General features: G+C 33.9%; 1 protein-coding gene across 2 annotated transcripts in view; it reads right to left on the bottom strand.

Annotated features, from left to right (window-relative positions):
• The window catches only part of EPHA3 (EPH receptor A3), a gene marked incomplete at both ends in the record, with an annotated part of 395,618 nt that overhangs the window by 282,797 nt on the left and 89,978 nt on the right, over nt 1-22,843 (bottom strand). For both annotated transcript variants that reach the window (XM_080696115.1, XM_080696116.1), the window contains one exon: nt 6,678-7,338. In XM_080696115.1, the coding sequence (XP_080552241.1) occupies nt 6,678-7,338 (661 nt within the window). The remainder of the gene's footprint in view (nt 1-6,677; nt 7,339-22,843) is intronic.

Genomic DNA, 22,843 nt, shown 5'->3' with positions numbered 1-22,843 from the left:
GCCTCCCAAGCACGGGGATTACAAGCGTGTGCCACCACGCCCGGCGCAGGAAGTCTCTTTTGAAAAGAAAAATCCTGTTTCAAAAAATGAATAATAAATATATAAGTTTACAAATTGATTAACATTTTTTCTCTCTCAATATCTCTAAGGGCTAAGGTAAGAAACTGCTGAATGAATGGGTGAATCTGTAATATCTAAGTGTTTAAACAAATTGCTTCAAAAAAGTTAACACATTTCAATGATGCTGATGACTAACAATAAGGGTGATATTCAAATGCCTTTTAGCTAATGCTAGATTTTATACAATGGGCTAAGCAAAACATCTATAGGAATTTTGAAGGCCATCCCTTTTGTGGGAGAGGAAACAAGTAGCAGAACGTTTAGTAACAAAACTAACAAGCAGCTTTCTTGGTACTTCTAAACCCAAGCTCTCAAGTACTTGTCAGTGGCTAGCACATTGTACTAAATACAATTACATGCAAACTGAATTTTGAAGACAAGCTCTGGAAGTTTTATCGGTCATGATAATGCCCATATGAGTCATCTAAATTGATAGAAGGCACAGAACTTTGCATCAATAAAAGGTTTTATATGTATAAAACTGTCATAATGTGCCAGGCTGGTGGTACACACTTGTAATCCCAGTACTTGGGTGGCTAAAACAGGAGGATCACAGACTTGTGGCCAGACTCAGATACTTAGTGAAGCCCTCCAAAACTTAGTGAGACCCTGTTTCAAAATAAAGAATAGAATAAGGCTGGGGTAGAATGACTCAGGGTTCAATCCCCAGTACCTCAAAAACAAACAACCCCCCCCAAACTGTCGTAATACATCTATTAAATTTGTTATTTAATGTTATTTACATTATTACTTATCAGCAGTATATTTTGGGGGTGGTATTTGTTTGTTTTGAGGTATTGGGAACTGAACCCAGAACATTGTACCTCAAGCTATATCCCAACCCTTTTAATTATTTTTATTTTTATTTATTTTTTGGTGGTACTAGGGGTGGAACCCAGAGGCTTTCTACCTCCAGGCTATACTCCCAGACCCATTTTATATTTATTTGGAAACAGGGTCTCACTAAGTTACTGAGAGCCTCACTAAGTAGCTGAGGCTGGCTTTGAACCTGCATGAGCCTCCTGTCTCAGACTCCCAAGTACAGGGATTACAAGCGTGCGCCACCACACCCGGGCCCAGCTCTTTTATTTTGAAACAGAGTCTCATTAAGATTCTGAAGAACTCTCCAAGTTGTTAAGGCTGACCTCAAATGTGCAATCCCCCTGTTTCAGACGCCCAAGAACTGGAGTTACAGGTATGGCTCACCACACCTAGCTCAGAATCTTAATTAAAATAAATCAATGGCTTGGAAAACCAATGGTATGTAACTCTTAAACAAAAAATAGAAATTGAGACCTACCATTTTAAACTTAGGGAGAACTTTTTTTAAAAATTCAAGATAAGAGATTTTAAGTTGTAAATGATATAATATTTCTATTTTCATTCAGTTACTAATAGATAAATCAGTGTTTCAAGAATTAACTGTATGCAGGGCGTGGTGGTGCACGCTTGTAATCCCAGCGCTTGGAAGGCTGAGACAGGAGGATTGCACAGGTTCGAAGCCAGCCTCAGCTACTTAGTGAGGCTCTAGGAAACTTAGTGAGACCCTTTTTCCAAATAAAATATAAAAAAATAGGTCTGGGAGTATAGCCCAGAGGTAGAAAGCCTCTGAGTTCCACCCCCAATACCATACACACACACACACACACAAAAGAATTAACTGTATAAATTTAAGAGGTAAAAATGCCAAACATGTCAATATTTCTAAAAGTAGGTCTTTGCTGTATTGCAGGTATGAGTGCAGTAGTAATTAATTTTTATAAAGCAGAGAAATAATTTTCAGCATCAATTCATAAAAGAAAAATGTATACCTTTGGTACTAAAGTATTTTTATGCTTTTGCTTCATGATCTATTACTTTAGTGAGAATTTAGATTAATTTGTTCTTTACTGTTTGCAACTATCTGTGGCCTAACAGTCAAATGAGTTCCTTTCCAATTAGATAAAATTAACATATTTATCTGCAAGGTTTTCTGAACAGCATAATAAATTCAGAGATAAAAAGTATAAGCCGGGCGTGGTGGAGCACGCTTGTAATCCCAGCATTCGGGAGGCTGATACTGGAGGATAGAGGTTTGTGGACAGCCTCAGCTACTAGTGAGGCCCTCTGCAATTCAGTGAGACACTGTTTCAAAATAAAGAATAAAAAATTGGGCAGGGGGGTGTAGCTCTGAGGTCAAATGCCCCTGGGTTTCATCCCCAGACCTGCAAAACAAAATAAAACAAAATAAAAACAATATAAACTATCTTCTCTCCAGAAACTGACATCCTAAGAATACATACTTGACATAGAATCTCAATGCAATTATTGATTCAATAAGTATCTAATTAAGAAGTTACTCAAACTGCTGGGTTCCAGGTGCAGTGTATCTAAAAAGACATTAGTGGACTTTCCCCTCAAGGAACTTCTGCTCTGGGAATAGCTGGGAGAAATTATTTCTGAATTTATTCAAACTAAAGAATATCTTGCAGATCTAAGGGTGTCTTGAAGTTGTGCACATTGACTTAGTAGGTGCTAAGAACATCCTATCCAGGTTTTCATTTTCCCTAACTTTCAATCAATAAGTCACTTTGCTACTGAAACTGTGACAGCTGCTCTAAGAGTCTGCACTGACAGAGACATGAATGGGTCGGAAGAGTTGGTATCACAAGTCATAAGCAAAGAACAGTATCAAATGGTCATCAATAATTTGAGATTTCTTCATACATCACATCAAACACACTTTTCTATTAAGTTGCTAATGTAAAAGAACAAGGAATAAAGTCAGCACTCCATAATAAATGTGCAGAGATAAAGTACACAACAATAGATTCTTCAGTGACATTAATAAGGTATTTGGTATACTGAATCTAAACAAAGTTTGTATAATCAGGAATATTTATAGTAGTCTCCTGCTATTTGCCTTAAAAGTAATTAATTGGCTATATAAAAACCATTAACATTCTCATCTCTCCTTTCCAAACTAAACCAAAGCACATAACATAATTTATTTGCCAGAATGAACTAAAAAGAAAGAAAAAAAAACATGACATTTTTTTTTTTTTTTTTTTTTTTTTGGTGGCACTGGGGTTCCTGGAAACCCTTCTACCTCCGGGCTACACTCACAGACCTATTTTATATTTTTACTTGGAAACAGGGTATCTTAAGCCAGCGAGGCTGGCTTCCAACCAGCTCCATCCTCCGGTCTCCGCCTCACAAGCGGAGGATTACAGGCATGTGCCACCATGCCTGGCTAAAGTTTTAATTTTTAATATTATCATTTTTGTTTGTTTTCAACTAAAATCAAACATGTTTTATTGGTAGTTATCCACACAGTACAAGTTTTATTTTTTATACTTTTATTGGTGCATTATAGTCTCATATCTTCACGTTACAGTGATAGTAACATCCATGTGCACAGTGCTTGATGAGCTTTCCCCGGCAGCCTTCCCACACCCTCCCTTCCTCAAACAGGGTATTGAGATTGATAAAAGCATGCTTAGGGTACACACATAATGTCAGTAGAAGTATTTCCTTCATTAATTCTCCATCTCTTCCCCATCCTCCCAAGACCTCCTTGGTACCTGCAAAAACAACTCAACCAAGCCACTGATCCCACTGCCGTCATCCAGCAAATTACCCCAAATCCCAGAAACATAGACTATATAAGGATTGAGCCACATATGTGGTAAATGAAAAGAAATACCATACTTTCCTCATCTTTTGGTAAATACCACAGATAACTTACCCAGAAATCATATTTTTAAATTATGTATCAGAGAGCTTTCTAGTATATGGAATCTGATGCATGATTTCTGACCTTCCTTACTAATTCTCACATAACTCATTATCAGTTTAAGCTCATGTAATCTCTCTTTATATGCATCTTTGGCTTATATAACATAATATAGTAAATATTATTTACCCTTCTGGATTTTTTTTTCTTCCTCAGTTTTCATTGTATCCAATTCCTAATTTTTTTTTTTTTTAGCTGCTAACATTTCCTTTCCTCTTTCCTTCCTTTCCCCCTCTTAATAGTCACTGAAAGATGAAGGTGCACCATTCCCTACTCTTAGCTTCCCTGTGTCCTTACTTGACAAATAGATAAAGATGAAAAGGAAGACCAGCAACATAATAAAGCATCTTATTACACAAAATTTTACTTTTCCATACCTTATCTGCTTCTATACAAATACCTCATCCCCAATATCACTAATGGCTTATTTTTTCAGTTTAAACCATAAATAAATTAGTTCTGTGTAATACATCAGTTAAAAATGCAAGTTCTGGCCGGGTGTGGTAGCGCACACTTGTAATCCCAGTGCTTGGGAGGCTGAGACAGGAGGATTTCACAGAATTGAAGCCAGCCTCAGCTACTTAATGAGGCTCTCAGCAACTTAGTGAGACTCTGTTTCTAAATAAAGTATGAAATGGGTCTGGAAGTATAGCCCGGAGGTAGAAAAACCCTTGGGTTCCACCCCCATTACCACAAAAAAAGAAAAAAAAATGCAAGTTCCTTCAGAGGCAGAGACCAAAACATTTAAAATACACACACACACAAACACAAACACATAGACAATTTTTGAGCTACAAAACAAACTAATTTATAAATGACAGTATTCATAATTTTAATATTCAACACAGGACTTAGCATGTCTTAGGAACTCAGTCAATGTTAAATATTTCAATGCATGGTCAAAGGATACTTTCTAGTAATTTATCTTATTTAAGGAAAAGCAAAACTGCCATGGAAGCATAGGTTATATGCAAAAGATATATGGCTCCATGTTTAGAATTCTGGCCTTGTAGATAGCTAACTTTGTTTTTACTTATTGTACTAAAATTGATGGATGTGTTTGTTGAATACAATCCATTTTTATCAATATGATTTTTTCCTATCAAATAGAGATTGTCACATTTTCATCATTCAGTTCACTGAACTTTAACTGTTCCAATTATCTGCCTAGATTGAAATAAATAGTTCAGAGCATTTACCTGCTGAAGTCAGAAAATGACCTATCATGAAGCTTAGACCTTCTTTTAAACCTCCCTATTCCACAAACTCAGAAGGTAGGGCTTTCCCAGGATTACCTTTTGAGGTTTTAAGATAATTATTTGAAAAAAAAAACACATTATAAAGCTCACTTTTTAAAATGTATGAATTGTATGAGCACTCAGTCCTTTCTTCCTACTCCAAAAGTTGCTAGGAATGATAGCAGTAAAGAGTCCAAAACTCTTAACACAAATGCTTCCCATAATTAATTAGCAATTCCCATGATTAATTTTGAAGTTAATCTCTTCTTGTGCTACACTGGCAAGGCACATTGTAGGACTGGTAGAAGATTTATTGCTCTGCCCTGCATTAAAATGATTCATTTATGTATCTGTCTCTCATACTAAATTGTGAGCTCCTAGAGATAGATACAATGACTTATTCATGTATGTTTCTCCTCTGTTTGGTGTTTTATTACTTGGTACAAATAGATGGCTAAAGAATACTTATTGAATTAAATTTTATATGCTTGACAATCCAAATATCCAGTTTATATTAGATAGCTAGATCTCACACAAGAAAAACTTTATCTCCCCACCCACACCTACCCGCAAATGATCTTTTGGGTAGTAATTCTTCTATTTGAAAAATCTAAAAACAGAAATATATGAGTAATATACTGATGTTAATATGCTTATAGTAGCAGATTCTCACTAAGTCTCACTAAGTTGCTGAGTCTGGCTACGAACCTGCAGGTCCTCCTTTCTCAGTCTCCCAAATACTGGTATTACAAGCATGTACTATTCTGCCTGGATAATACCCATAATTTTATGTGTAAAAGAACTTTTAATTGACTTTCCACAAAGTACAAAAAGACTTCTTTCACAGAAATCAACCTGATTGAAGTTCAAGCTCTCCAATACTATTAAATATCAAATATACATTATAGCTAAGCATACATACTGATGTTCTCATAGGCAATAAAAATGACCAAATAACGAAGCAAAATAAACTTTAAAAATTAGACCTAAATGCATCAACATTAATACATCAGCCCTGGATTTTTAAATAACATTTTTTTTCATAAAGCACTAATGCTTTGTTAAAAACACCTATTTGGCAGCCAAATATCACTGAGAAAAAAGATTACATTTTATAGCAATTAAGTGACTATTGCTATGAGATAGATGAGCACAAATATATTCAAAAGGATGTATCATTCTGCTAAAATTAGATTTCATTGAGGGCCAAAGATGTGTCTACCTTCTAAAAGAGAGAGATTTTTTTTTTCCTTTAGTTGCTACCTTCAGTAGTAAAGTTAGTCTACTATAAGTAATTAAATATTGGAGAAAACTTAAAAATAGCATATTTAACATATCTAACTTATATAAGACAGTACTGAATAATCAAACACGTTAATATTTCTACAACTATGAATCATCGCATCAAGAGAGATAAATTTAGTCTGTAAGAAGATTGCTCCATGTGAGGCATGTTTTTCTGGCAAGTATGTTTGTATCTTTCCATTATTTTATTATACTCACAGGTGATAAATACCTCCATAAGGAAAGAAAATGGCTTTTACCTTGGCACATGGAACCTCTTTCTTCGTAGCCAGCATTGCAGGAGCACTTGCCAATGGGCACAAGCCACTCGCCTTCAGTACTGCAGTACATCCTGGGAGGGTCTTCCTCCTTGGAATTGTTGACACAAGAACCTCTGACCTCTACCAGGGACTGGGAGTCCATGGGTACCGTGTCTGGAAACATAGCCAGATTCTTTACTGTAAATGGGCACTTTTTGAAGTACACTCTCACAGAGACCAAGGCCACACAAGCACCGACATCTTGAAAAGCCAAATAAAATCCCTTTTTGTTGACAGGTCCTACTTCTCTAATCTCAGTGTTGAGTTTAAGAATACGGTCCCCAAGATCCATCTGAGTGAAGCTTTCATCAGCAGCAATGGTGTCAATCTTTGTAAACTGATGCTCTCGGAATTTGACCCCATGATCATCATCGGACTCCATATAGTACAGGTTGAAAGTTTCCTTGCAGGTTCCCAGAACCAATGGAATGCTATTGCAGTCCCGTAGAGTGAATTTGAGCTCCACATAGATCTTCTGAGCTGAGTTCCTGGGGACCCAGTTTGTCCTCAGCCAATTATTTTGACTGTGATCCATGACATTGCACACCTGGTAAGTCCGGATGGGTGTGTAATGTTCATCAACACCACTGATCTCTTCCCACTGAAGAACCAAGGGGAAAAAAAAATAGGCAGTATTAATGAGCTAGGCATAATGAGTATTAAATACAAGACAATGTGTCAAAGGCATTACAAAAAACAGTAAATTAGTAGAAGCCTCAATGCTCTCCATTTTAAATAATATGGAGTAACTCCACAATATTATAGCTTGTAGATGTTATTATTTGCAAGATTGTTCTATGAGTTCATTGGTAAAGTAATTCGTAATTTTGATGAATACAAATTGTATGGCAGTTTGTTAAATGTTCAGGAAAAAAGCCACTTAGAAATTGATTGAGCCTGCCCAAATAGTCCATGATCAAAACCTCAAAGGAGATGTCTCCAACACTTTGCTGTGGTTTTGTTTCATTTTGTGTTTAAAAAGAAAGTAGAAAATACTACTGCCTAAAGTTCATCTTTATTAATCTCCCAGTTCAGGATAGGTTGTGGTAAACTTATATGGTAAAACAAAATGAATCTAAACAATGTCATTAACATGTACCTTTATGCACAAAAATTTTAAAGGTACTATGTCAATTGAGTGATTTCATATTGTGGGAGTATGAAAGAAAATGAAAGAAAAAAATGTTCTTTCTTTGAAAGAACTGAAGGTATGAATATGCCTCATTTCTCAAAACAAATCCTAAAAGTTATGCATGAAAAATATGTCATAGTTTTGTGAACATTTCAATTATAAATGCCCTTTGCCCATGTTGAATTTTTACATAGTCAAGCAATATAAAAGTCTGGCATCCTGGCACATGTTTGTAACTGCAGTGCTTGAGAGGCCAGATTCAGCAACTTAGCAAGGTCCTCAGCAACTTAGTGAAACCCCGTTTCAAATTTCAAAATATAAAATGAAATAGGGCTAAGAATGTAGCTGGAGGTAGAATGTCTGAGTTCAATACCTAGTATAACACAAAAAGATGGGACAAAAGAGAAAGAAATGAAGAGAAGGATATTTGTCTTTGCCATTATTCTTATTTCAGTAGATTACATTTTACTAATATAACTTTTCTCACAGTAAAAATGGACACAGTTTCAAGATCTTTTACAACAGTGAAGCACTGCATTTTGTGATCCTTAGTGCAGATTTTGAAATGCTGTTAATTTAGCATAATTTTGTTTATATTACTTATGATCCTAAAACTGTCACACCAGCTGTTTTCAACTGTAAGCTCTGTGTCTGTTCTTCTTTTTCTTTTTACCAATCCAATCTTCCTGCTCCTTATAGGAAAATATGTCTCTCGCTATGTTGTTATTGAAGACAAGGTCTTCTATGACTCCCCATTACCTCTTCAATTTACCATATGTGTTTTTTTTAAAAAAGAAATGAATTCCAACCTACATGTTAATGTTTCCAAAAATTTAAACCAAGATTAGTAATCATGTTTTGCTTATGTATGTCCTCTGTTCTTGTCAGTGTAAATTTCTTTTACCATTTTCAAGATCAGTGTTGGCTCCCCTGTCCTTTATTCCTTTGCTTATGGTATACCTCCACTGGCCCACACCTTTTTCTCCACTATGCCTTCTCTCAGTGTGCCATTCTGAGTAACATTTCTGTATTATTTAGCCTGTTTTAAACAACCTATTTATTTGTAAATTTAGTTCATGATACATACTAAAGTTAATTTAATTTCAAATATATTTGCTAAATTTTAACCTCTTTATATTTGCCATTGTGTCACATAGAACTTCACCTTTTAGAAAGTAGATAAAACATTTTTTCTTATAATACATATGGGAATCATTCACGGGAAAGTAATAGGAAATTTTTATTAGGGAATGCTTTAATTTTATAGATAAATAAAGCCCATTATAAACGTCTTCTAAAATTTTTCTACACTAGTTGATTTTATCAGTGGAAGCAGGTTTAAACACTTTATAACTAATTTTTTTATTTTGCAGTACTGGGAATAGAATCCAGGGGCATTCTACCTTTAAGCTACACCACCAGTCCTAATTTTTATTCTTTATTTTGAAACAGGGTTTCATTGAGCTGCGAAGGGCCTCACTAAATAGCTGAGGCTAGCCGTGAACTGGGATCCTCCTTTCTCAGCCTCCCAAATGCTGGGATGACAAGCGTGTACCACCATGCCTGGTTTATAACTAAATATTTAAAAGCATATGTGTCATTTCTATTTATATTTGCCAATGATATAAAAATTCTAATCCGTATCTTCTAATTACAAAATAAAAAAAATTAATTTGTTAAACTGATGGTGATAACTAAAGTAAATTAAACAAAATGCTAATTTGTTAAACTAATCATGGTAATTACAAGTAAAGAAGCATGGCATTTGTTTGAATTTTAAGATTCACTAAGGAAAAATTAATTATTTTCCTTAGGGTATTTGAATTGTCAGAAACAATTTGTGGATCTCACCAGCGTGAAAAACAGTTTAAAAATGTCTAATTCTCCCTAGCCTACTACCAAATTACAAGTTGTTAAACAGCACATAAGAGGTATTTTAATTACTTTTATCACACAGATTCTAGGCTAGAAGATAGGCACTCATTGTCTTGATTCACAAATTGGCTTAACTTTATTGTTATAGCAAGGGTCAGTCAAACAAAGGAAAAAACTGGAAAAATTTTAGAAAATACCCAAATTACATACATGCTATATGTTTATCTTAATATAAGAAAGGAAATATTCATAATAAACTTTTAATAATCACCAACATGCCGTTTTCAAACATTAGGTCTATGATATATTATAAAGGAAACATTTCAGAAGAAAAATGTACAAGAGCCTCTGAATTAAAGTGCCTATAATAGGAGTCACATCAAAGCTAAATTAAAGGATAATTTAATATGAGGAAGAAGGGAAAAAAATAATAGACTTGATGCTTCAAAATCTCCAGCGTCAAAAGTGAGTGTTTTATGGAGTTGTTTGGATTGTCTGCGTTGGCTCTACAATGGCATTATAAAGTATATACCTAGGAAATACTCCAGAGAAGATCTGTTCTCTGTGGCCATCTTACAGAGTGTCAGATCATGAAGTTGTCATTTTAAATTAAGCCAATTTGCTACAATTTTTAGTCAAAACTTCCTTATAAGAGAAGGGTGTATGATTCAAGTGGCAAATCATTTGCAATTTTTTTTTTGCTATAAGCATCATTTTCCAAGACAGGAAACAGAGCACATTATGTAGATATTTTCATAATTTAACATAAAATATGATTTTAATTATGAAACTTCCATTGTAGTTTAACTTTGGCATGCTATCACAAGTCCTCATATGTAGAGGTATAAATTGTAGGATAATAATACAAACACCAGCATGCTTTGCACATAAAAGGTTGCACAGAGCAATTATCACTTCATTAATTTGTAATGAAGACCAAATTGTCTGTAAGTGATGGTGGTTTGCAATCTCTGACCACTTGCAAAAACAGCAAGTGTCTAACTCTAGCATTTGCTGAGCACTAGTGTTAGTAGAAATAAAAATCCCTAAATGAGCTTTTTTTTTTTTTTTTTTGGATAGCAGAAGGAACAACGAAAATCATTAAAGCAAATTCTATAATGGTCTGCTTTATAAATGTAAAGAATACCCAGACTTACAAATACCTTCCTGCTCTCAGAACTAATGATAGTGCTCATAAATTATTAGAGATACTACATTGCTATAGTAATTGTCCTAAGGCAGACTTAGAGAAACTGGGTGACACATATAGTTGATGACATATAGAATTTGATGATACAGAGCATCCTCTTTACATTTTTTCAATCCTTAAGAATAAATTTTTCTGTGTAGGTATCCAATAGTCATGATCTCCTTAGCAAAAAAGACTAAAAACTAAGAAAAAAAAATCTAGAAACACTTCCTAAAGCTTGAGTTCTCTAAAATCAACAATTCTGATATTTAGCTGCTTTCCAGATTTCTATTCAAAACTTTTACTATTATATTTCAAAGGCCAGAACTGAGTACATTTTTCAGTTTTCCTCTTTTTTGATTATTGTAACTATAAGAAATCCATATATTCAGACTTCTCCTTGGAGAGGTCATTCTGGAATTTATTGTCAAGAGCATAATCACAATAATCCTCAACAAAGGCTGTAGAGAATAAATAAGATCTCGTTTGTGTTTTCTAGAGTACACAGTTTCTCAACTGGAACCAAACATGTATTTTGAAGGGAAGCATACATTTTGAATAATTAATTATCATTTAACCTAATAGCTATCATTCCATTATGCCTCAATTATAGTGATTAAAGATTCATCTTATTGTTGATAGAATTTGTTTTCATGGATAACATTTTAGTTAGTTGCTAACAGTGAGTAAGGGTAAAAAAAGTTATATTTCCTTAAAGAAGGAGAAGCTTACATATATTTAATATGATTTGAAAATATTAGGTGAGTGAAATGACTTCATGATTTACCTTTGAAGTCTTAAAAGTAATTTAATAAAAAATTGCAAATGATAATAAAATAAGACTACAGCACGAAGATCCTTAGATCTGCTCCTGTGGATAAATTTCTCATATATCTAACTATAGTATATCACACTTGTCTTTCAGTGATTCTCAATCCTGGAAAATTATTAGCCAGAATTGTTTTTAAATGCTGTTTTAAGGGTCTCTGCCTAATTACTTTGTTTTGTTTCTAAACTGCCCAGGCGACTATAACAAACTTTTGTAGCTGAGAACTAATGCTGTTTTTCCTTTGACCAGCTGGATTTTTCACATCTGAGCTCTACCTGATTTGGTAGATTCTGTAATCAGCTTTCATGACTTCCGTGTCACCACAGAAACTGTCTATAGTATCTGCCCTGTCTCTCCATCATGACCTTATCTTTTTTGGTTTTTCACTCCAGATATATCTTAGATGCCCACCTATAAAATCTCATCTTCTACCTCTCACAGGATATTATACAACAAACCATTTAGATGTAGCCACAGTGTTGTCTTTCTAACTGGTGGTAAACGTGAAGCATGTATATCACAGAAACATGTTGACAGTGTGTGTGTGGAAGGAGTTATTGTCAATTGCATATTTATATTGATATGAAAGACAATTGGTTCCTGGAATGATACTATCTTTATGGTTTGCTACAGTTTGATAGTTTCCCGTTGTGATTTTCTGTGATAATGTGTGACTTTTAAAGTATATCTACAATAGCAGTTTTCAAATCTGCATGCATGTGTTAAGTATTTCTATGAACAAAGCCTAGGTTAGAAACTGAGGATAATAAAAAGATAAATAAAATGTTAATTTTTTGCTATCCAGAAGTTGATAGTGAAGGAGCCACAACTGTCACACAAAGAAATGATGATACGCTCTGTATATGATGTCCCACAAAGAGTTGGTGGGGAAAGATGGGTTATTACTGGGTGAAAGATCTCAGAAAGATACAATATCAGTAGAAAAAATAAAAAGTACATATATGCAAGTAAGTGTATTTCTTTAATACTTCTCTCTGAGGTAACATCCTGATTAAGCTTTCTACATAACCTTTCAAGAGCATTCATTTTAGCCAGGCATGGTGCGACATGCCTGGAATATTTGAGAGGCTGAGACACGTGGGTTTCAGGTTTGAAACCAGCCATGGCAATTTAGCAAGATTCTAAGCAACCTAGCAAGATCCTGTTTCAAAATAAAAAATAAAAAAAAAGAGTTGGGATGTAGCTGAGAGAATGTCCCTGGTTTAAATCCCTAGGACAATAATAAAATAAAATCAAAGAATCTTCAATTTATATTTATTAACTAGTATGTATCCAGCACTATATTGATATTATAGTAATAAAAATATAGAGTACCTGTTCTTGAGGAATATATTTTCTGCTAGTTAAGTCCACTGTTATTATATATAAGGCATATATATTCATTTTTTCTCTCTCTGTAACATGGTTTGGACCATCTTCCCCTCTCAAGCATCTGTGCCTAAAATCAAGTTAGTACCCTATAGAGATTTACTAAAATTAAATGGCATATGATGTACCAAATGCTAAACATATATAATTAACAAAGTACAGAAGTATGCTTTTGGTTACATAAGTTACTGGATTTAAAAAAATCACTACTTTGGCTAGTTATGTCCCAGAGAGTGGCCCTAAATGGGTGAATATAAGATACATGCCAAGTTTACTAAAAATAAAAAGAAGAAAGTTCTAGAATATATGTGTCAATAAATCTATAATACTAACTTTTTGGAACTGATGGTAAAACCAACTTTGTAAAAAAGAAAAGGATCTCAAAGCCTGGGATATTGTAAAGGAGCTATGGAAAAATATTTTAAATGATGAAAAATGCTTTAAAAACTACCAAAAATGGTTGTTTCTAACCAAGGTCATTGATGTGGAGTTTAGTTATGATATAAAAATATAAAATTTACTATCAGGAGGTTATGTCTAAATTCAACAATGTCAAAGATGTTCAATTAAATCTCCTACATTAATGTGATAAAGAATGTCAGTATTGAAAGGAAGATAAGAGACTATTATTTAAAGTATAGAAGTTTGATTTTTTAAATGATGGACTATTTCCTATTTGTAATAAAAAGGAGATTTGGAAATTTAAAATTGTACTTAAAACTATAACTATAAAGTTTACCACTAAAAATTATCCCAGCAAGAAGAACAATACAGTTAAAACATTATATAATAAAAATTATTATATATTATATGAAAGTTAGAAAGGAAATACATTGTTGACATTTATCAAAAATTTTCTTACTCTATTTTTCTGCCTACTTATAACTAAGTGGCTTTATTTTTAACAGAATAAATTTCCCTTAAACATTAGAGAGCAGGACAATGAGGCTATCATGTTTTCAATTCTTGGAAAAATGTTCAAGGTGAAATTGCCCAATAAAAAGGTAATTTCAGATTTCAGTATAACTGCTTGAAAATAATGGGAGAAAATTCTATGCACATTGGCTTAACTTGTCTAGACAGAAAACTGTGCTAAGATGGACATTTACAAAATTATTACAAATGCCCAACTACTTAGAAATTAATGCATAGCAGTGACAGCAGTACATTTCATATCAGTTGTGAGATTCATGTAATTTCCTGCTATGATAATGGGTCACAGCCACAGTAATTCTTAGCAATTTACAACATACCTGTGGAGCACTCACAGTGATGGAAATGAAATTAACTCTTCTCACCATGGAACATATGCTAAGTTTTACAGATCTTCAGATAGTGTGTTTATTTTTTAACAAAATAAGTATAATTCTTGAGAATATTTTTCTGAAAGCAATCTTCTTTACAGCACCAACTTGAAAGCTCCAGAGACCTCTTTTCCTGCTAGTCTCCCACAAGGATAGTAAACTTTCTTCCTAGAACTATTTTAAATTTTTTATACCCTGAGTTTTCTGGGGATCTCAGATTTAAGAGTTTAAGCTTTTCTTCTTCCTCGTTTTTAAAAATTTTGTACTGGGGAGGAACATTTTTACCTCCAAGCTACACTACCAGCCCTATTTTATTTTTTATTTGGGATCAGAGTCTCACTAAATTGTTAAGGCTGGCTTCCAAACTACAATGCTTCTGTTTCAGTCTCCCAAGTACTGTGATTACAGACATGTGCCACCACTCCCAGCTTGAGTTTAAGCTTTGAAGATAAACAGCCTTTGGGTTTGAAACATAGCTGAGCCACTCAATTGCTAAGGGATTTAATAGACTATGATTTAATTTACACATTTGTAAAATGAGAAAAATAATTGCAAATACTTTCTAGACATCATATGAACGAAAGTAAATTGTACACTTACAATGGTTGTAGTAGTGTGAAACGTGGCATGTGGTAAAGAATAAACAAATGTTAGTATCATTCTGCTAATTCTAGATTAATCAACCATGTCATTGGAAAACATTGGGAGTGTTCTCCTTTATAAAATAATAGAAATATATTTTAAAATAATTTTTTCTATTATTTTTTTACTTGTCTTTAAGAACACTGCAATTTCATTAAATTTCTTTAAGGACACTGCAATTTCTGACAATCACGTTTGCTCTACTGTTTTCAAATTCAATAAATATAATTAATGATACAAGTTAACTGAATGTTTGGCTGCTTTACACTATTATTATTAAGAAATATTCTGCCTTCTAATTATAATAAATTTGTTCTTTTTGCATATAACATTCCAGAGCTTACCAGGCTTTATGCATTTATAATTTTATTAGGTCTAATCTAATAGTTAAGTAAAAAGTAGAATAAAATGTGTAAGTAGAACTAATCTAATGTCTAATCCAATGTCTAGTTATTATTTTCATTCTTTTTATTTATTTATTTATTTTTTGTGGTGCTGGGGGTAGAACCCAGGGGCTTTTCTACCTCCGGGCTTCACTCCCAGAACTATTTTCTATTTTATTTTGAAACAGTGTCTCATTAAATAGCCGAGGCTGGCTTTGAACTTGTGAGACCCTCCTGTCTCAGCCTCCCAAGTACTGGGATTACAAGCGTGTGCCCACCAAGGCCAGCATAGTTATTCTTTTTTAAAAATAAAAGTAAGCCCAGCGTGGTGGCTCACACTTGTAATTCCAGCATTTGGGAAGCTAAGACAAGAGGATTGTGGTTCTTGAACAGCCTCAGCTACTTAAGTCCCTTTGCAACTCAGTGAGACCCTGTTTCAAAATAAAGAATTAAAAACTAGGACTGGGAGTATAGATCAGAGTAGAATGCCCCCAGGTTTCATCCCCAGTACCACAAAAATAAATGAAGGAAGGAAAGGAGGGAGGGACGGAGGGAGAGAGGAAATAAGGAAGGAAGAAAGGAAGGAAGGAAAGGTATATAATCTGTGTACCATGTCAATGGGCGTATTCTAAAGCTTAATAAAAATTAAAATAAGTCTTCTTTTTATGTTTTTACCTCAGTTACCTAATATGTAAAATGAAGAAGATAATAGCAACTTTTTTAAATGATGACTTAATTGCTTAATAAATATTAACTTATTGATAGTTAATAGATGTTTACACAGGGATTACCTGATAAGTAAACTAATGGTTCTCAAGCATTTATATTCTATAAAAATTTTTGACATTTCCTTTATAGTGAAATATAGAAATAATGGCCTCTAGCTTTTGAAAATCTATACTACAAAAATAAAAAATGTATATATGCAAATTTAATGTTATTCACTCAACTATTCAACAGAAATCCATTATGGGCCAGATACACTTCTATGCCCAGGAGACCTTCAACTCCATGGGGAAAAAATAATGCCAGTACAGTTTTCATAGTTTATATTGTATCTGTGAGAAAACAAAGAATAAGCAAACACATGCATACACACACATGTTCAAGGAGAGAGTGATAATCATTATGAATAAAAAAAGATAAAATGGGCAATGGTAGGAAATGACAGGAGAACTGATGACAATAATATTTAATATAGAGTTATCAGGAATATATTTTCATTTTTATAGATTCTTTAGTGAAATTATAAACTAGGTTAAATATATGTCTGCAGATATAGCACCTCAGGTTGAAGGAACAGAATGCCCCCCCAGGCTGACAAATGGGGGGCAGTGTGGGTGCTGTGTCATTCAAGGCACAGGAATGGGGCCACTGTGGCTGAGGCTGAGTGAACCAGGCATGGAGTAGTAAAGCAGAGATCACAGGGGTATTTCAATATAAGATTATTTAGATCCCTATAGGATGTATGAGATATTTTGGATTTTTTTCTCAGGTGGGAATTCAGCAAAGGTTTTGAGCAGAGAAGTGACATGATCTGATTCATGTTATAGAAAGGTTAGAGGCTGCTGTGTGTAGAAAGAAGTAAAGGTCAAAGAAGTGAGATCATTAGGAAGTTATTGTAATAGTTACAGGGACAGAAGATAGAGATTGGGTAAGATAGCATTGGTCAACTTGCAAAGAACAGTTTGGCTTGTTGAAATATTTGGATAGTTGAGACAAAGGAATGAATGATAGCTTGGGTGTGGGGCATTAGAGAAAGTGTAGAGTGTGATGTACACCACCCAAGAGTGGCCCTCCTGAGAGGGAGAACCAGAGAAAAATAGTAGCGCTCAGGGGGCAGCACTGAAGCAAAAAATTTAAACAGAAATTAAATTTTGAGCAGTGAAAATAGGTGAGGAAGGAGGAAGTAGAAAAAGACTGTGTTGTAGGCAGTGGAAATAATACAGAAAATGCATAAACACAAAATTGCTGACTGAGTTTGGGAATCACTAGGTAGCTTCAGTGAGAGATGAAGCTAGTCTCTTGTGGATCATTCCAACACATTATTTTCAAACCCATGTTATGTACTAGTGATTCTGTTGGGTTCAAGAATTATAGCAGTGAACAAAACCTAAAATCTATCTTCTCAGGGGCTTACATTCTAGTAAGAAAGAAAGGGAAAGGATATAGAGGTTAAGAAAAATTTTCTTACATGGTGATATGTTCTAAGAAGAAGCCACCCAGTAAATAGGGGAGAAGGGACAATTATGTATTTTGAGAGGAAGGGATTTTTTTTTAAAGGATGGCCCAGGAAGACTAACTCAAAGGATAATCTTAAAGACTTGAAAAGATCTAAAGTGGAAGAATTCCCTGACAAGTATTTTAATAATATAGATACACCATACAATAGCATTCAAAGCAAAGGAAATAGAAGAAGTCACAGGGTAGAGAAGTACTTAGGAAGCAAGCTGTAAAGAGCATGGCTGGGGCAGGGGAAGGAGGTGAAAGGTTGGAGGAGTTTAGGTCCAATTTTGAAATCTGAATAAAGGACTGACAAGGCTCACTTTTTTTTATTTTTATTTTTATTTTTTGGTGGTACTGGGGTTTCTGGAAGCCCTTCTACCTCGGGCTACACTCCCAGACCTTTTTTTTTTTTTTTTTTTTTAACAGGGTCTCTTAAGCCAGCACGGCTGGCTTCAAACCTGCGTGATCCTCCTGTCTCCGCCTCCCAAGCGCAGGGATTACAAGTGTGCGCCACCACGCCTGGCTAAGGCTCACTTTTTTAAACGATGCACTGTATTCATACATCCGAATGGGTACAAGATGACAGAGGCTTACTTTTAAACAAGGTCACTGTGGCTGCTATAAAGGAAATAGTAGAGAATTAAAAGAGTAAGGGATAATTATGTGAAAGGTTTGGCATATACCTGAGGGTCTTCCATTTTACATCACTCAAGAGACTGAAATGAATATTAGATCTGGATACATTACTCTAGCAAGAGTAAAAAAAAGGACGGGAGGAGGAATGGAAGCTGAGAAATAAAAAGTGACTGTGCTTAGCTAAGGCAGGGGTGTTGGGAATGTTTTCCTGTTGCTCATTATTGATAATCAGCTCCCAGGATGGTTCCACATAAGCCAATATTTGAACAAGTAAATAAATGGATTAATTTTTAAATGATATTACTTTTCCTGGGGTAGGAATAGAACATGGAAACTGACTATAACCAGAATATTTTTAGTTAAAAACACATCTTAATTACTAATGGATCAGTGTTCTACAAAATTAACTCTTAAATTAATTCTTTCTGCCTTGCAGAGACAATACAACACACTGACTCTGACAGTCAAAGGATCTGAACTTATTATTGAACAGAAAGAACAAATGGATGCTACAGAGCACCTAGGGACCTTCTTCACAGATGAAGAAATTGACATCTAGAGAGAAAAAGATAAATGTGCCTAATGTCAAAATGCTAATAAATAGTCCAACGCTTGCCAAAATCCGGATCCCGTACGGACAAAGATGAATGAACTTGACACACATGCAGCAACGTGGTACTGCAGTATTTTTATGTAAAATTTATTCTTTAATTCACTTATTGGAATCTGAATTTATAATCATATCAATTTATATACTGTAAAATATATTTAATACATTCTAAAGTTTAGTACTTTCAAAGAAAAATACATTTCTGAAAGAATATTTGAAAATGAACTGAATCTTATTCCAGTCCTCATCTAAAGACTATTATAAACAAATAGTAAAACCAGGCATGGTGCCGCATGCTTGTAATAATCCCAGCATTTGGGAGGCTGAGATCAGATCAGGGTTCACGGACAGCCTCAGCTACTTAGTGAGGCCCTCCGCAACTTAGTGAGATCCTGTTTCAAAATAAAGAATAAAAAATAGGGCAGGGGTGTGCTCTGAGGTCAAATGCCCCTGGATTCCATCCACACACCCACATACACACACAAAAAAAATGTGAGAGTGAATTTCCACTCTGAAAATTATTAAATGATCAAAAATATCTCACACTATATTGTGCATTAAGTTTCATGGCCTAAAGTGAATATGAGTAGAAATAAAAGCAATGAAATCAGTTAAGACCTTAAATGGCTCCATGTGCATAAACTTTTAGGGATGTGGGTAATAAATTACACTTAGTTGCAAGAAGTTCTGATGTGCTATTGCATAGCTGGGTTACCATAAATAACAGTAACTCATTGTACATTTCAAAAAGAAGAAAGGATTTTAAAAGTTTTCATCATAAAGAAATGATGAATGTTAGAGGAGATGGTTATGTTTAACTTGACTTAAACACTATTCAATATATATACACACAAGCACACATACATACATATACCTACATATGACATCATATAAAACATGTATAAATATACATATATATAAAGCATCACATCACATCCCATTAAAATATAAAAATTTTATTTTAGAAATGATTCAGGCTCAGTGGTACACACCTGCAATCTTAGTATTTGGAAGGCTGAGACAAGATAATTGGAGGTTGGAGGCTAGCGTACTACTGTAAGTTAGAGAGACCCTGTTTCAACAACTTAAAAGACAAAAGGAATGAGGATGTAGCTCAATGGTAGACTGGGTTCAGCCTTTGGCACCACATACATGTGTGCACATGTGCACATACAGACATAAATGAATAAAATTAAAAATTCTAAGCTTGGAAAAATTGTTCATTATTATTAATATAACATTTATGGAGAGAGTAAATATACTGGAGAAAAGTAAAAAACTAAATAGGATATATTCACATTAGTGTTGTAATAAAAGATTTTAAAGTAATTGATCCAATATTAAATGATTTAGAAATTAGATAATTTTTATAATCAAAAAGTGAAAATTAGGTTTATCAAACTGAAACAATTAAATTATTGTCACCATAACCCCAAGAACATTATCAGTTGAGAGATGTTATTATTATTTTCAGAGAAATATTTGTAATTTAAATATTTTAAATAAAAAACTTATGGCTAGCTATATAAGCTGCAAATTTATTATTTTCTTTTATCACAGCTTAACTATTTACTTATTTATTTTATTTATTTATTTATTTATTTTTTGGTGGTACTGGGGGTGGAACCCAGAGGTCTTCTACCTCCAGGCTATACTCCCAGACCTATTTTATACTTTATTTAGAAATAGGGTCTCACCAAGTTGCTGAGAGCCTCACTAAGTAGCTGAGGCTGGCTTCGAATCTGTGGGATCCTCCTGTCTCAGCCTCCCAAGCACAGGGATTACAAGTGTGCGCCACCACACCCAGCAGCTTAACTATTTATATGTGGTATCTTAATATGTTTCAATATATATATATTATATATAATATATTTATATATATTATTTATATATATATAAATAATGGCTATATATATATATATATATATATATATATATATATATATATGCTGGAGATTGAACCCAGGGGAATTGTATCTCTAAGCTATACCCCCAGTCCTGTTTTATTTTGAAACAGGGGCTCACTCAGCTGATAATAGTCTCACTACTTGCTGAAGCTGTCCTCAAACTTGTGATTTTCTTGTCTCAGCTTTTTTTTGCAAGTACTGAGATTGCAAACATACACCACCTGCAACACCACACCCATACAGAAGTTTTCATATTTTGCAAATGGCCTACATAAAGAGAAAGTATTGTAGAGGTTATATTATTTTGTTTCTTCAATATATATATACATACACATATATATGTGTGTGTGTGTAATATGTGATATATATAATATATAACATACATATTATATATATCATATATAATATGTATATATACATCACAACTTTATGCAATTACCTATTTATAATAAAGATAATTTTATTCAATTACTCAGAAATTATTTCAAAGACTATTCACAGATAAATTCAAAGGAATATTATTAAAAACTACTTCTTTAAATTATTCATCAAGTATTAAAGCCAATGATTGGTTTCTGCTCTCTTCATCTAATCAGGCTACAGCTAGTAGATTTTATTTATTTTTATTTTTTTGGTGGTACTGGGGTTCCTGGAAGCCCTTCTACCTCTGGGCTACATTTCCAGACCTATTTTATACTTTATATTTGGAAATAGGGTCTCTTAAGCCAGCATGTCTGGCTTCGAACCTGTGCGATCCTCCTGTCTCTGCATCCCAAGCGCAGGGATTACAAGCGTGCGCCACCACGCCCGGCTAACTAGTAGACTTTAAAGCACTTGGTGTGCTGATTAAGAACGGGGTGGCTCCTAACATCATTTTTCCAATATTACTAAAGATCACAAAATCCTTCAGCATCTACATAGCCTCTAAAATGGTATCATGTACCAGTCTGTTCCCTACTTAAGATTCTCTATTTTAAATATGGAACTTATTTTAAATATGGAACTCTTTTAAATATGGAACAAGCCAGAAATGAGGAATTAAGCAGAATTCTAGTATTATACTGAAGAAAACCATTTGAACTCTATCTAATTATAGATTTAATTAAGTATATCAGAAGAAAAAATTCTGGTGTGATGTCTCAGTCAAATATGTACTTTGATTATTAAAGAACTAATTTCCAAATCTCACGTCTTACAGTGAGATTAGAATAATAAATAAAATGTCTGTATGTCTGTGTATGTGTATACATACTACATGCCAGGCGTGGTAGTGTATGCTTGTATTTCCAGGATTTGGGAGGTTGAGATAGGAGGATTGTGGTTCTCAAACAGCCTCAACTACTTGGTGAGAACCACGTATAGGTCAGAGGTAGAATGCTCCTGGGTTTCATCCCTAGTAACACACACACACACACACACACACATACACACACACACACACACACACACAATATATATATATATATACATATATATATGTATATATATATATGCTAGTATACTATATATAGTAATTCTTATCTTTGGTTTATTATTTATTCTTGATAATAATAATTTAGCCTTTTAACTGTGGATCTATGATGGCACAATACATAATTTTCAATATCAATAATCACTAAATACCATTATAAAGGTTGAATATAAATTGATGAATACCGTACAGTATTTTTTAGGACCAAATGCCTACAATTTTCTCAGAGTTTAGTTTCCTTCATTAGACTTGCCTAGTTCTTAATATAATTATGTTTTTATCATTGTCTAGACACTTTTCCAAGTTCATGATATGCATGTATATAAGATAATCCTGACATTAAACTCATAAGGTTAAAGATCATTAATAGCTCTTTCTAATAGATGAAGACATTGAGCTTGGGAAAGATTAGGGAAGGTCCTTTTGTCACACTCTGGGAAGTGACAGGGAAGACGTTTGATCTCAAGCACCTAGCTTATAGATTGAAGTCATGCTTCTCTGTTGGTTTTTATC

The sequence above is a fragment of the Muscardinus avellanarius genome (genome assembly GCF_963383645.1).
Source record: "Muscardinus avellanarius genome assembly, chromosome: 5".
NCBI classification, from domain to species: Eukaryota; Metazoa; Chordata; class Mammalia; order Rodentia; family Gliridae; genus Muscardinus; species Muscardinus avellanarius.
Note: the sequence above shows the minus strand (reverse complement) of the source record. Positions and strands in the feature narration are given on the sequence as shown.